Consider the following 13,964-nt stretch of genomic DNA (forward strand, 5'->3'; position numbering starts at 1 on the left):
TAGGTACAAACTGAAAGATGGTAGATTTAGATTGGATATAGGACAGAAATTCTGTGAGGATGGTGAGACACTGGAACAGGCGGCCTGGGGAGGTTGTGGATGGCCCAGCCCTGGTGGTATCCAAGGACAGGTTGGATAAAGCAACCTTGAGAATCCCGGTTTAGTGGGAGATGTCCCTGGCCATGGCAGAGGGGTTGGGACTAAATGGTCTTTCCTATTCTATGAAACCAGCACTGGTGGAACTTGGGTGCTATAAACCTGTGATTGTGTATTAATAAACTCGTGTAACAACTTACAAGTGGTGCATCTTTTGCCATTCATTTCGAGAAGGACATTGAGGGGCTGGAATGTGTCCAGAGAAGGGAACGGAGCGGGGGAAGGGTCTGGAGCCCCAGGAGGGGCTGAGGGAGCTGGGAAAGGGGCTCAGCCTGGAGAAAAGGAGGCTCAGGAGGGACCTTCTGGCTCTGCACAACTCCCTGACAGGAGGGGACAGCCGGGGGGGTCGGGCTCTGCTCCCAGGGAACAGGGACAGGAGGAGAGGGAACGGCCTCAAGCAGTCCCAGCGGAGATTCAGTTGGCTATCAGGAAGAATTTCTCCACAGAAAGGATGACTGGGCATTGGAATGGGATGCCCAAGGGAAGCTGCAGAGTCACTGCCCCTGGAGGTGCTCAAGCAACGACTGGAGGAGTCACTCAGTGTCACGGCCTCGCTGTCACGGTGCTGGCCGGTCGCAGGCCGGACTCGACGACCTCACAGCCCTTCTACCCCGCAATCGCTCCGTTTTCTCTCTTTATATCTATATCTTTATCTATTTGTATTTCTGTGTCCGCCCGGGCCCCGCCCCCGCTGTCCCCGCCCCCCGCCACGCGCGCCTGCGCCGTGCGGGCACCTGAGGCGGCGCATGCGCGTCCCGCCCCCCCGCCGAGCCCGGCGCCGCCTCCCTCCTCCTCCTCCCTTTCCCGGCCTCTTCCCCGCCACCTCTTCCCGGGGAAGGGACGAGGGCGGCCGGAGCGCGGCACCTACCCGCCGCCATGCAGATCACCCTGAAGACGCTGCAGCAGCAAACCTTCCGCATCGACATCGACCCCGAGGAGACGGTGCGGCCATTCCCGGGCTCCCGGGCTCCCTCCCTCCCTCAGCGGCCCCCCCTCACCCACCCCCGGGACGCGGCCGGGGACAGGGATGCGGGAATCTGTGCCCTGTGCCCTCGCCCCCGGGGAAAGGGAAGGACAGATACCCCCCGGGGGAGGTGGCCGGAGGTTCAGTGAGGGGCTGGGGCCGCGGGGGTGATGCGGTGTCCGCCGGGATGATTTTTGGGGGATTTGGGGCCCGGGGGAGGGGCTGAGCCCAGCCGGGGGTGGTGAGGGACCCCTTTCCTTCGGGATGCTGATGGCTCAGAGTGAATTCCCATTGCTAGAGGAAAGGGGCTGCCGTGGCCAAAGCTCCGGCGGAAGGACTTTTTCCCCCTTGTTTTTGAGGAGAACGCCCCGGAGGTGGGAGGGGGAATAGCTCTGAGGTGGAAAGGGGAAATAGCCCGGGAGGTGGGAGGGCGGATAAATGTCGCCTGTAGTCCTGGGCAGGAGAGGAGCGCTGTAACAAGCCAAAGTTTTTCCTTTCGGGAAGCGGAGTGCCATGGGTTAGCAGTCGGTGGGACACAGATACGCTGCTGGTTTATGACGGGAGCACTGGAAGAGGGAATATTGCGAGAACATCTCTCTCCCGGCGTGGGTCTGGGGGTGCAGCAGCAGGAACACGTGGGGGTCCTTCCCATCCTTCCATGGATTCCCACGAGGAAAACGATGAGAGTCGTGGGGCTCCAGCTTGATCTGGAGAGGCGCTGGTGTTTGCCCCAGGTGCCCCGCTGTGTGCTCGGGCAGGTGTTGCTGTGCAGGTGGGAAGGTGCGGGCAGGGTTTATTTGGCTCCACGGGGGGAGCTGCAGTGATTAATCACTCTGCACTTGGGAGGGAAGGGAGTGCAGGGGAGACCCCGCTGACCTCGGTGGTCGGGGTGTGTGATGGGGCTCACAGCAGCCTCGTTCCCCCTCCAGGATGTGGCTGATGATGCTGTGAATGAGGTGGAGACATGTTTTGCTTCCCGGTGAATGTTTTCTGGCACACGGGAGCCCGCTGGAAAAATCTTCGGGGAAATGCAGCGTTCGTAGATGAGAGGAAAGGCCTTAAGTGAGTTGGCAGGGCTGGAAGTTGCCTTGTCACTTGCCTGAGCAGGGATGGTGGCTCTGATAGCAAAGTCCAGACGCATTTGTGGCCTTGGTTTGAAAGACCTGGGGAGGCTGGCAGCTTTCCTTTCCAGCAACCTGTGACAGGTGGGCAGTGAAGCTGTGGAAACTGTGGAACACTCTATCTGCTTTTTTAGTCTGTTGGTTTAACCTCTTCCACCTTAAATAAAGGATGACAGTTGGAAGTTGGACTAAGAGCTCATTTGAGTTACCATTGTGGTTGAGGGACATGGCAAATACCTAGGAGAAGCATGAGTCAGAAACCTTCAAATATTTAAAACATAAGTCTTTGCTGTTGCTGAGAAAATTCTCTTTTTTTTTTTTTTTTTTTTTTTTTTTTTTTTTTTTTTTTTTTTTTTTTTTTTTTTTTTTTTTTCCTTTTGCATTCAGTAAGGTCCTGGGAAGTAAATTCAAGGAGAGGACTGAAGGAATGTTGCCAGTCAAAGCCCTCACCAGTTTATGAGACAGCAGAATGCAATGACAACCAGTTGGATTGTGGGAAATGAGAATGTACCCTCTGTTTATAAATGTAGCTGCTACAGTAGCTCAAAATAAAATTGTTCCTCATGAGCATAACTTCAGGTTTTGGCCAGGAATGGGTGGTAGAACAGGAAATCTGGTAGAATTTGTGGAGGACTTTAATTTAAAAAGAGTAGGGTAAAGACTTGATCATATTATTAGCTGTAGAGGTGATAAATGTGTTTAAATTTCTGGCACACTTTTTAGAAAATTATGAAGAAATTATTGTTGGAAATGTTAAAAATCAGAGAACTGAGAAGTACAGCTTTGAGCCTTCAGTTACAAACTGAGTCTTAAAATCAGAAAACACTTTGAAATATACTATGTTGAGTATGTATATATATATATACTTTGAAATATACTTGTCTCACAAGTTTGTGCTTTGGAGTTCTCAATCCGACTGTTTGAAATGCACACATTTCAGCTGAAGTGCTCTAGTTTCTCAGATTAATTTCCTGAGACCTTAAAACATGTTTCATGTAGTTTGGGAAACATTACTGTTAGTCTTTGGACCACGTGTGTGTTTCTCAGAGGTAGGCTTGTTTACTTGGATTTCTGCCCTGTGCTGTGAAAAGGCCAAAAACCGTGTAGTTGTGATAGGCACAGGAAACCTGTTGCTCTGAAGTTGGGTTCTGGTTCTGTAAAATTGCTTTTGTGTTCTTAGCAATTTCTGCCCTTACTCTCAGTACCAAACTAATCTGGGGAGGTTTGATGTTACTGTGTGAGGTGGCATTCTGGCAGGATTTAATGCTTGTAACTGAGAGCTGTTGTTGATAGGAATATTTAAACCAACCTCCAGTAAGAATTTGAAGCAACACACTTCCTAATAACTAATTAGCCTTGCTAATTAGCTTTTTGCACAAGCAGCTGGTCTTTTTTTTTTTTTTCCCTACTAAATCAGACAGTTGAGTTTTAAACTTGCCTTCAGTAGTGTGACTCTAGTTTTGGTTTTGTTGTGTTTTAAAACATTGGCCAACTGAGTATTTTGAATGAGTAAAAACCATGCTTGACGCTCTCTTGCTTGCCAAAGCACTGGGTGAAGACTCTCAGGTACTCTGACTGACTAAAGAAGATGAAAAGATTTAGCCTCAGGCCCTGTTATTGGGGAAAGCCTGTTATCAAATGAAATTTTTGCAAGCCTGGGTGTTTTTCCTTAAGTTTTGTGATGCACCCATCAAGCTGCACGCAGAGGTCGATTTACCCATTGTGGTCATTCTGGTGTTCTGAGTGGGGCCACTCAGAGCTTGAGCCTTCAGACTTAACCAGGGTAAAGGAAAGCATGTATCCATCTGCACAAGCTGCTGCTTCTTTTTGTTGGCTCTCTGTGAGAAAGTAAATATGTGAAACATTGTGTTAGGATCAAATAATAAGCACTGTCTGACACTGATGCAGGCCTGTGTAGCCACGTCTCTTGTCTGAGGTGACAGTGCTGACACTGTAGGCTTTGAAATGTAGCACTTCTGTTTTAGTTATCACTGTGCAGACACAAAAGCAGAGTTTAAAAAATCTTCAACAAACATTCTTAACTTTGAAAGTGAAACACCAGGCTAAAGTTAAGTCTGTCCTGTTTAGTTTTCAGCTCCCCCTGTGCTGTTAACCTAAAAACCTGGTTGTCAAAATGCAGAGAAGTGCAAGGAATATTCAGGATGTCAGCAGTCTTTCGGCCACAGTCTCTGTGTCACATAATATGGGCTTTCACATTTCACTGTTCTACCACAGCACTTGAACACCCAGGAAAAAGCCAGCTTGATTAACACCGTGTCAGCATATCACTTAGTTTTGGATGTTTGAGCTTCTGCTGTGTTCTGGTGTGTCCTTAGTATGTGTATGCTTTATTTAAACGTGTTTATGGGGATTTCTGGATGCTAACGTTACTGTGTCACAAGAATTAACTTTATAACAGTTCTGGAAGAATCAGGGGCTATTGCTGAGTGAAATGGTGAAAGCTGACTCCAGCTTATAACTTGTGAATGAGTATGAATGTACACTTGACAACCTCCTTCCTACATGTATTTCAGTGCAGGTTAATCCTACAGCAGTTGTGGGTAAGAGGGTTGTTTTTGTGTTTCTCTGGGAGTTTATCGTTTTAGTGGTTAGAGGAAAGGTGCTCAGTTCAAAATTCAGAAGTATACTTCCAGGTTAAAGATGTTTTTCTGTTTCAGGTCTTGGTATTTTTCTCTAATTGCTCTTTGGGTTGTGCAGTAGGTATTTTTATCTTCTGGAGGATTGTTTTGTTGTTCGTGCCTCTATAAAATTTCATTATTGGGTGTGTGTGTGTGCTTGCATAGGCAGAGGAGGTGTGAATTTGAAGGGCTTGTACTTGCTGCTTGTGGTTTTGATACATGACTCTGCAAAATTGTAACTTCAGAGATATCTAGAGTAAGAGCAGCTACATTTTTTTTTCCATTGTTTTCATACTTTCTTGGCAGACTGTAGCTTTTTGGAGTTATGGTCTGTTATAATTCCTATTTGTTTAATTAATTCTGTAGGGGCTTTTTGCTACTGCTTTTCTTTGGTGGATAGTCCTTTTCTGTGTCCTGGTTAGAGTTAGGATTTTCAAGCAAGGAAGTTGTTCTGATTCTTGCCTGAAGAAGGCTAGACTTTCACATATTCAGGAATATTTTCCTGAATTTCTAGTGAGTATTTTAAATATAATTTGCATAGAACTTTGGGCAGGATGACATGTTTAAACAATAATAATAAAGGGAAAGGTAGCATAAATTACTTCATTTAATTCATATTGGAATATGTTTTTGCATGTTATCCATTTTTCAAATACTGTGGCTCTGCCCATGGTTTTTCAACTGTTTTATTGAGAATTTTCTTACCCAGTTTAGCCGTCAGCAAAGAAAAGTTAGCTTTTTACTTTTAATAATTTGGCAGTCTTATGTGCTGTATTTCTCAAAATCAAACGTGCTTGGGTCACCTTTCCCAAGGTGGCCAGTACACTGAGAAGTTAAATATAGAGCTTGTATACGCTTAAAGATGGTTCTATACATATATTTAAGGTCTATTTTGCAGGTATGACTGGAAAGCAAGGATATCTGTCCTTGATATGGATAACAACAGGCTGGAAGGTGTTCCCTTTGAAAGTTGGTGAAAGTGGAGATTACATTTTAATGAAAAAGGATTAATATAAGCAGATGGTCCTGCTCCTGTCTAGAGTCCCATTGCTGTCCTTGTGCTTAAATGTCTGTATTTACTCAGAAACCTTTCAAAAATATTTTCTTTGAATTCCTGAAATGCAAATAAGGATATCTGTAGGTGTGAGAAAGGAGTTGTAAATTTACAGCACTGAAGAACACAGCTGGAAATGTTTTCTCCCACCAAGGTTTGTGTCTTTGGTCACAGTTCTTGTGGGTGGAGAGGACTCAGTGAAACAAATCTCTCTTTATTTCACAGGGCATGGTGATGTGCAGCATATCTTACTAGAGCCTGTAAGGATGGCTGTCCCTGCCCTGCAGGGAGCACCAAAGGAACTGGAAAAGGAGAGGGAAGGGCTTGCCATGGCTGTGAGCACACAGAGTGTTCTCTACACACTGACTCTGGTTCTCCCTCTCTTTGTCTTTGTCTTTCCCTGTGTTTTTGTGTCAGAGGAACCCCTCCAACTGCTGGTCAGCATGCAGTGTTAGAAAAGGGGTTTTAAAGTGTCTTTTTAGAATTGATCAAAAGGCTTGTCAGTTTTCTTCCCACTCAAACAACTGTGTCACTTCTATACTTGCAAATTGGTTTGTGGGGAATATGCCTCTTGTAAAAACTGTCTGCCCAAAGCTACAGGATGATCAACAAGACCATCCAAAGGCACCACTCAGAATGTGAGTATTCTTCCTAAATAAAGCTTTTGTGGCTTCAGAGGACTGTCCATCTTGCTACTTTTCTTCAAGCTGCAGATTCCTGAAAGCTCTGTTTTAGATTGAAATTTGTGTTTTTGTGTTAGAACAAAGCTGTGTGAATGCAGCTCTTTTAGTCACCTTTATGCATCAGAAAACTGGCCCCAGTGTATCCTCTTTCAGGCAGGGCTTAGATCAATTTTGAAATGCAGGGCAGAAGTGTGTGGAGGCCTGGAGGCCCGCTTTGAGATCAGAAATTATTTTTGTTATCTCTGGTCAGTACATAACAACTGCTAGACTTCTAAATTTCACTTGTGTATAGATGAGCTCAATTTTGTAGAGGTAATTGCAGAGAAAATAAATGTCAGGGCTAATTTTGGATTTTTACCTTGACAATTCCAGACTCTTTTTCTTCAGAGAATGCTGCTGCTTTCTTTGTATGCAGACTTCAGCAACAGTAAATATAGCAAGTAAATAAAGGAGCTTATGAATGCTTTATCCTGTCTGTTTTTAAATGCTGGAGTAATTCTAGATGCCTTGTTTATTTGAGTACGACTTTTTTTTTTTTTTTTTTTTTTTTTTCCAGGCACTTACTAAGCTTGTAAGCCTGACTGGATTCACCAGGCTCTTCCTCTCCTGTGGTTCTTCCCAATTACTGTATCTGTTATGCCTTTGAGGCCTGAAGTAGGGCAGTGATCTGTTCATGTAACCACCATGATTGCCTTCTGACTAAATATGAGTGTCCTGTTTAGAAGGACAATATAAGAGAACACTGTAAATGGAGTTTTGTGCCACAAAAACCTGTTTTTATAATTTATAGAAAGAAGTAGCTGGAACCAAAAGCATTCTTACCAGTAAAAGTACTGTAAAGCACTGACTTATGAGCTTAGTAGTTTCTTACCCTCTATGTGTTTTCAGTAGTAGGCACAATATTTGTCCTTAATCAGTTGCTGATCATGGAGTTTGATTAAGGGTAGTAAAACCTGTTGCACTGGTCAGTTTGTTGCTTCATTAGCAGGTTTATTGTCTGTACAGCTGCATTGTCTTCACTTGACTTTGAGCAGTTTCTATATAGCAGTATAACATGTGGTAAATATTTTTGCCACAAGGTAGTGGGAAGAGAAAACTCAATAACATTAAGCCTAAATTCTAAACAAGTTTTCAGCCTATGATGCCCTCCCTCAGGGAGGAGGAAAAGAGCAAAGTCCTTTGGAATAAAAGCTTTTGTCCTTGTTGAACTAGGACCTTTCTCAAAGTCTGGGAGAAACCTGTTAGCCTACTACAGAAAAAGATGAAGACTGATAGAGAATTATAAGGTAGATTAAAAGAAAAAACCCTCTGTGCAGCATTTATTCTCAAAGAGAAGCAGTTCAGCAGTAGGTAGGTTGGTAGTGAGGGTCTTTCAGAGTTGGTCTTGGGATCCATCTCTTCACAGTCCTTTAATTAATTTTATTAAAATTTGAGTACAAATGAACAGAAACATGATGACATTGACAAACACAAAGTTTGCCATAAGTACCTGGCTGCCTAATTGAGGGTCACATTTTGGTAAACAGCTCTCAAATGAGCAACATGGATTAATTGGAATTGGGTTCATTAAAAGGTAAAGCCCTGAAGATCATAGATCCTGAAACATCCATGGAGAGTAGTGATGCTATTCTGCTTCAGGTGTGCTGGCCACCAAGGCAATGAATCTCTGCCTTTGGAGAGAGGTGCCTGGAGCCTGTGGAAAACTGTGACTCTGATGTGAAAGGAAACTAAAGGAGACCCGTTTAGCTTAGCTCACAAGTTTGAGTGAAATTGTGTAAGTGTTTTACACTGGCAAGCACCAAGGGATGTGGGGAGGCTACTCATGCTTGAATTATGACATCAGCATAAGAACAAATCAATACTAATAGTCTGAATTAACTTGGACTGGAAACTAGAAAAGGACTTCCAATATCAGAGTAAACTTTGTAGCAGGCTCATGATAGAGATGGCAAACAACCGTGTCTGTGGGTGCATCAGATTTCTGATGAAGTTTGTCGCGTGGAAGATGGGTTTGTGGCTTGATGTCAGAAGAGATCCTTTCCAGTTTTGTATTCAGTTTCTCCCAACATCTTAGGAAATTAAGCAATTTGTCTTGCCTATGTAATTATACATTAAAACTGATGAAAGTACACTGTTCACTTTTTCATTAGGATTTATGAAATGAGTCTCTGAATAAACTCATGATTTTTGCCTCTTCCGAGTTAGCATTTTTATGAGGTAGAAGAAATGAAAATCGGTGTGTGGGAGGGGAGGGGGGTGCGATCAATGGGAGGTGCTTGCCTGGATGGTACCCACGTGCTCTTCTTGCATAGCTGGCAGAAAGTGACTGCAAGGAACAACTGGGAAACTCGGCACTGGTGATTTCATGAAACCCATTTTTAGCTGCCTGTCTGGGAGGCAGTTAATGACTGGTGTTTCTTTGGAAGACCTCAGTTTTTCAGTTAGGAGTTGATCAGCTCTAGCTCTTTATTAAACAGATCGCATGGCATATATTCTAGAGGACATGGTGTTCACTGAGTAGTAGAGAGAGTTCCATGTCTAAATTCACAGAGGGCAGAAGGAAGTCATCTTACTTGTAAGTCTGTTCTTTCTGAATATTTAGGGTAAAACGTTTGTAGATGAATTGATGCTCTTTCTTAAAGGTATTGCCATGAAGTACAGGCTCTGTTTATTGTGCTGTGAAGTTTTATTAAGGGCAGGGGAAAAATGGGATTTGGTGAGGACTGAAATACATTTTGAACCCTAATCAGGTTGAATAAAGCTAGGAAGCCTGAAAGTTTGGTTTATGGATCTTTATGTATTTATGAGAAGAATAGATCATAATCTGTGGATGATTTCTCTGACAGATCAATGTGCTGGGTGTGCTTCCCCAAAATTAATTTTCATTTAATAACCAATGGCGGTGCTGAAGTCTAGGTTCTCAGCAACCTGATTTGCTAGAGGCAAAGTTTAAGATGTTGCTTTTTTCAGCAATTCACTGTACCAGCAGCTGGAAGATGCAGTTGTCTTTTGAGAAAAGCATTGAGAGAGGTTCTCTCTCTCCTTGTTTTTTAAATTCCTCCTTGAAAATGGAACCTCTGTGGTTTAAATCTAAATGAAGGTGGATCAGGCTACTGTCTGACATACGGGTTGTTGCACCATCGTGCATCTTCTTCTCTTAGCAGAATTAATGGCACAGTCACTTCTCACTATACCTTCAATCACTCCAGTTAGAACTACAAGAGGAAATTCCATGCCACTGGAATGTTACTGCTAAAATTGATGTATCTGGTAATATCTATTCCTTTTTTTGTTCTGAGAATTAGTGTTGTATCCTCTGCAAATGATGTGTTTCTGGCCTCTTAGGCTAGATAGAGGTGAAAGCCAGAAGAATAGGTAAGCACTTTTTATTTTAGCTTGGTGTTTCTTGAACTTCTGTCTCTAATAGGAGAATGATGAAGTCTGCAGCTGACTACATTTTCTTGCAGATTCGAGTTCTAGTAGTTAAGAGTTGGTTTAAGTCCTTCTGTTTGTTCCTTTGAGTAGGTATGATGCTATCAGTTCATTGTATTCATTTGAGATGTGACAGATTCCCTTATCTAAACCACTATTCTTTATAAAGCAGTTAAGCAATGCTCTGAAATGTTCTTGAATGTAATCTGGAAATTACTTGACTATTTGGTGCATTTTCACTTTTAAAGGAGCAACTTGAATGACATTACAGAACTCTTAATTTGTAATTCAGAGCTCATGGTGTGTTACTGTCAGTCACCATGACATACCAGGTATCCTTGGATGGCAAAAGTTCACAGTAGAGTGAAAGTCCATTTAAATGAGAGACCTATGTAAATAATCTTCCTCTTTGCAAATGGCAGAGTGTCCCTGGGCATAGATAGCAAAAAACTGTAAATTGGCTCAGTTATGTTAAGCTTGAATTTCTTTTAGATTTTTGTAAGCTGTCAGCCAGAGAACTGAAGTAATTTGTGTTCCAATTTAGGATATAATCTGTTCTTAAACTGATTGATGTACATGGCAGGAATACAGGCAGAGAATAAAGACCAGCAATGAAAACAGTAATGGTCTTTTCTCCTCTGGATTTCCAGTCTTTTCAAGAATTAAGAAGTTAATGGTGGCCCCTGCATTGGCAAGCTTTAGCCAAAGATTGTCTCTGTTCTTTAGGAGCAAACCTGTAGTTTGTTTTTATGTTCAGAACCACCATGGTTCTGTAACCTCATGTTGGTATTTGCATTGATAACTACTTCACTGAGGCAATAAATACCAAACTCCTTCATGTGGATCCAGTTACTGCATAGTAATCAGTATATGTCTTTAGTCTGTCCTGACCTAGACCACCACAATAATAAAAATTATGTTGGTATTTGTATGCAGAGGGGGTTTTTGAATTGTGGAAGGGACTGTATAGCTGAAGCACAGCCATCTGAATGGCCAACAAGGCCGAAACTGCCTGTGTCTGCTGAGTTAGTTTTCCTAGGTGTAATCCTGTGGAACATGGGTCTGCCTGCTCTTGGTGGTCCTGGTGGAGCTGGTCCAGATGAAGCCATGGAGATCTTCAGAGGGTGGAACACCTCCTGTGGAGACAAGCTGAGAGAGCTGGAGTTGTTTTGGCTAGAGAAGAGAAGGCTCTGGGGAGACCCTGGAAAGCCTTCCAATGCCAAATGCGGGCTGATAAGAAAGATGGGGACAGACTTCTTAGCAGTAGGAATGGTGAAACACTGGAACAGATTCCCAGAAAGCTTTTTTTCTCATTTCCCTTTGCCCTGTGGTGTAAATGGAAGTTTGCCTACATGTGGAGATGAATGCCACCTGCCAAAGGGATGAAACCACAGTCCTGTTTTTTGCAGGCTTATGGAAGAGGGAACATTTGGGAGGTCTTAGAAGAAGGCAGTGCCTCAGGTCACTTCCAAGTACATCAGTCACAGCACAGTAATAATAAAGGAAATGCTACACACAGGTGGTCAGCAAAGGCAAATGAATTGTTGGATCCTCATACAGTAAATATCTTAACGCCTTTTCATAGATCCAATTACTGTGTAGTAAATCAACATATGTGTTCAGTGTGTCCTGACCTAGACTTCTAGCTGTTCAAACATTTATGTTTGAGAGAACACATCTTGGTTTTGTTCCTTGTGGGAAAAAGACTGTTGTCTGGAATAAAATAGTAGAAAATGAAGAAGACAAAGTCGACATTTGAACCTACTAGCTTTATTGATATAGTGGATGTGAAACAAACTTTAATTTTCTCCCTCAAAATAGATCATACATGTTAGTCACATTGCAATATTTGTTACAAACCTATGACAACCGTGGTAATTGAGTATGAAAGAAGTAGCCTTGAGTCATTATCTTTGCGTGATTGGTACAAGTGCATAAGTATAAAAATGCATAAGAAGAGTGTTAAAAAGTAGACATTTGGAAACAGCAGGCTTTTGACATGGTTCAAGGGATTAATTTGCTCTAGTGCATGTAGGACTTTACCTGAAGTTATGTGAAGTATTAGACAATATTATTATTGAAGTTTAGGAAAAAAAAAATTCCTTGATCTATGGTGAAGGAGCAATGTGGGTAACTTCCATCCTCAAAATTGGGGAGGAATTAACAAGTTATATTTTTAATTTTCAAGAAAATATAAATAAATGTAAATCCAAGGACAGTAGAGATTGTTGTAAAACAAGTGCATAAGAATAATGATGCTTTCAGCAAATTACTGTCGAATTTACTATCTCCAGGACTTAGGGGTGGCAGTGAGCTGCTTTTAGTTTTGCTGTGGGAAAGCAACTACCTGGTTGGAGACTAATTCCAAAGCATTTGGCAGATGCGTGTATGATAAAAATACCAAAAGCATCCTTTCTTCATCTGCTGGGGAAAGAAAGCTGGCTCCCTATTTTTGTTTAGTTCCGTAGAGGGAAGCAATATGTTGCGTTCTGTATCCTTGCAGATTTTAATGGAAAAAGTTTTTTGAATATCCAGACAAAAAACAAACAAACAAACAAAAAACAAAAGAAAACAAAACAAAACAAAAAAAACAAAACAAAACAAAAAAAACAAAAAAAAAAAAAAAAAAAAAAAAAAAAAAACAAACAAAAAAAAACCACCAACGTTTAGAAGGTGGTGTTGGCTTGTAGTAATAAGCTCATAACAAATTAGTTGTCTTTGTTCTGTGTATACTGGGAATGTCTGCAAAAAGCGAGAAGAATTGGCTGTGTGTGCAGGAAGTTCATCTTAAAACATGACTCCAGATGTGTCAGCAGAGGAATGCTTTTACAGGAGCTTGCTTTACCTCCTCAGGGCAGCATTATGGAGTCTTTCTGGAGAATTGAGAGCATTCTTACACATGACAACTAGCAGTGCCACTTGAGCTATTGGTGCTGTGAAACTGTGGATGATACTTCAGTGGTCCATACAAGCAAGTAATTGTGTAGGCTTAGAATTACCCTGTGAAGCGACTGTGGTGGAGAGGGAGGAGTTGGAAACAATTTATGTAAGAGAAGCGTCTGGACATTTGGCTCAAGCCTTTGCATGTGGGGACTTCAAGGTTGAATGTCACTGTGATCTTAAAAAAAACCCTAGGCATTCCCTGAAATGTGGTTATGATGATAAAAACCTTCGTCTCTGTTTTTAGCTGGTGTACCCTCTGCATTTGGGGAAAGAACAGGGCAAATGGGTCAAGAGGTGAAAACATTTTTGTTCCCCAAATGTCTTAATTTACTCTTTCACTGCGTTGTACACTCACACTAATAACTTCTCATGGAAAAATTAATTACCTAATTTAATTCAGCACAGGAGACTATTTGGGAAAGGGACATGTTGCTCTGCAAAGTGGTTACAGTGACATATTCAGAAGACTGATAAACTTGACATAATCAAGACATGATTGAAACTACTCTTCGGTATTTAAAAGTATAATTAATTTGCTTTGTACTGTGAACTTTATTTTCATTAAGACTGTTTTTGTGCTTTAGGTGAAGGCACTGAAAGAGAAGATTGAATCAGAAAGAGGGAAAGATGCCTTTCCAGTAGCTGGCCAAAAACTAATTTATGCAGGTAATGGATATTCTGAAGATAATTTATCTAAACCTGCCTTTTTTTATGTTGTCGTTTGACTTAGATGTGAATGTTAAGTTTTCTGAGAATTCTAAGAACCCAAGTATAGACAGGATAAAAAACCCCACAAACACAAAAACAAGCTCAGTGTCAAAGAGAACTCTTAATTTTGAATTAGAATTTTTTAGGTTTTAATGCATGTGTGTCTGTCATCTTTGTGCTTGTAACATGATGTCCTGGGGATATGGTGGGTGAAGAAGAAAAAGCTTTTGTTACAAGAATTCAGGATTTAAGCAGGTCAAAGCT

At 42.2% G+C, this 13,964-nt stretch overlaps 1 protein-coding gene across 1 annotated transcript in view; it reads left to right on the top strand.

Moving 5' to 3' along the window:
- The first annotated feature begins 923 nt into the window (after positions 1-923).
- RAD23B (RAD23 homolog B, nucleotide excision repair protein) overlaps positions 924-13,964 on the top strand; it is a 35,697-nt gene continuing 22,656 nt past the window's right edge. The window contains exons 1-2 of the mRNA XM_083883348.1: positions 924-1,098; positions 13,577-13,658. Of these exons, the coding sequence (XP_083739474.1) occupies positions 1,033-1,098; positions 13,577-13,658 (148 nt within the window). The 5' untranslated portion in view covers positions 924-1,032. The remainder of the gene's footprint in view (positions 1,099-13,576; positions 13,659-13,964) is intronic.

This window comes from Zosterops lateralis, assembly GCF_965231275.1.
Source record: "Zosterops lateralis genome assembly, chromosome: Z".
In the NCBI taxonomy this organism is placed as follows: Eukaryota; Metazoa; Chordata; class Aves; order Passeriformes; family Zosteropidae; genus Zosterops; species Zosterops lateralis.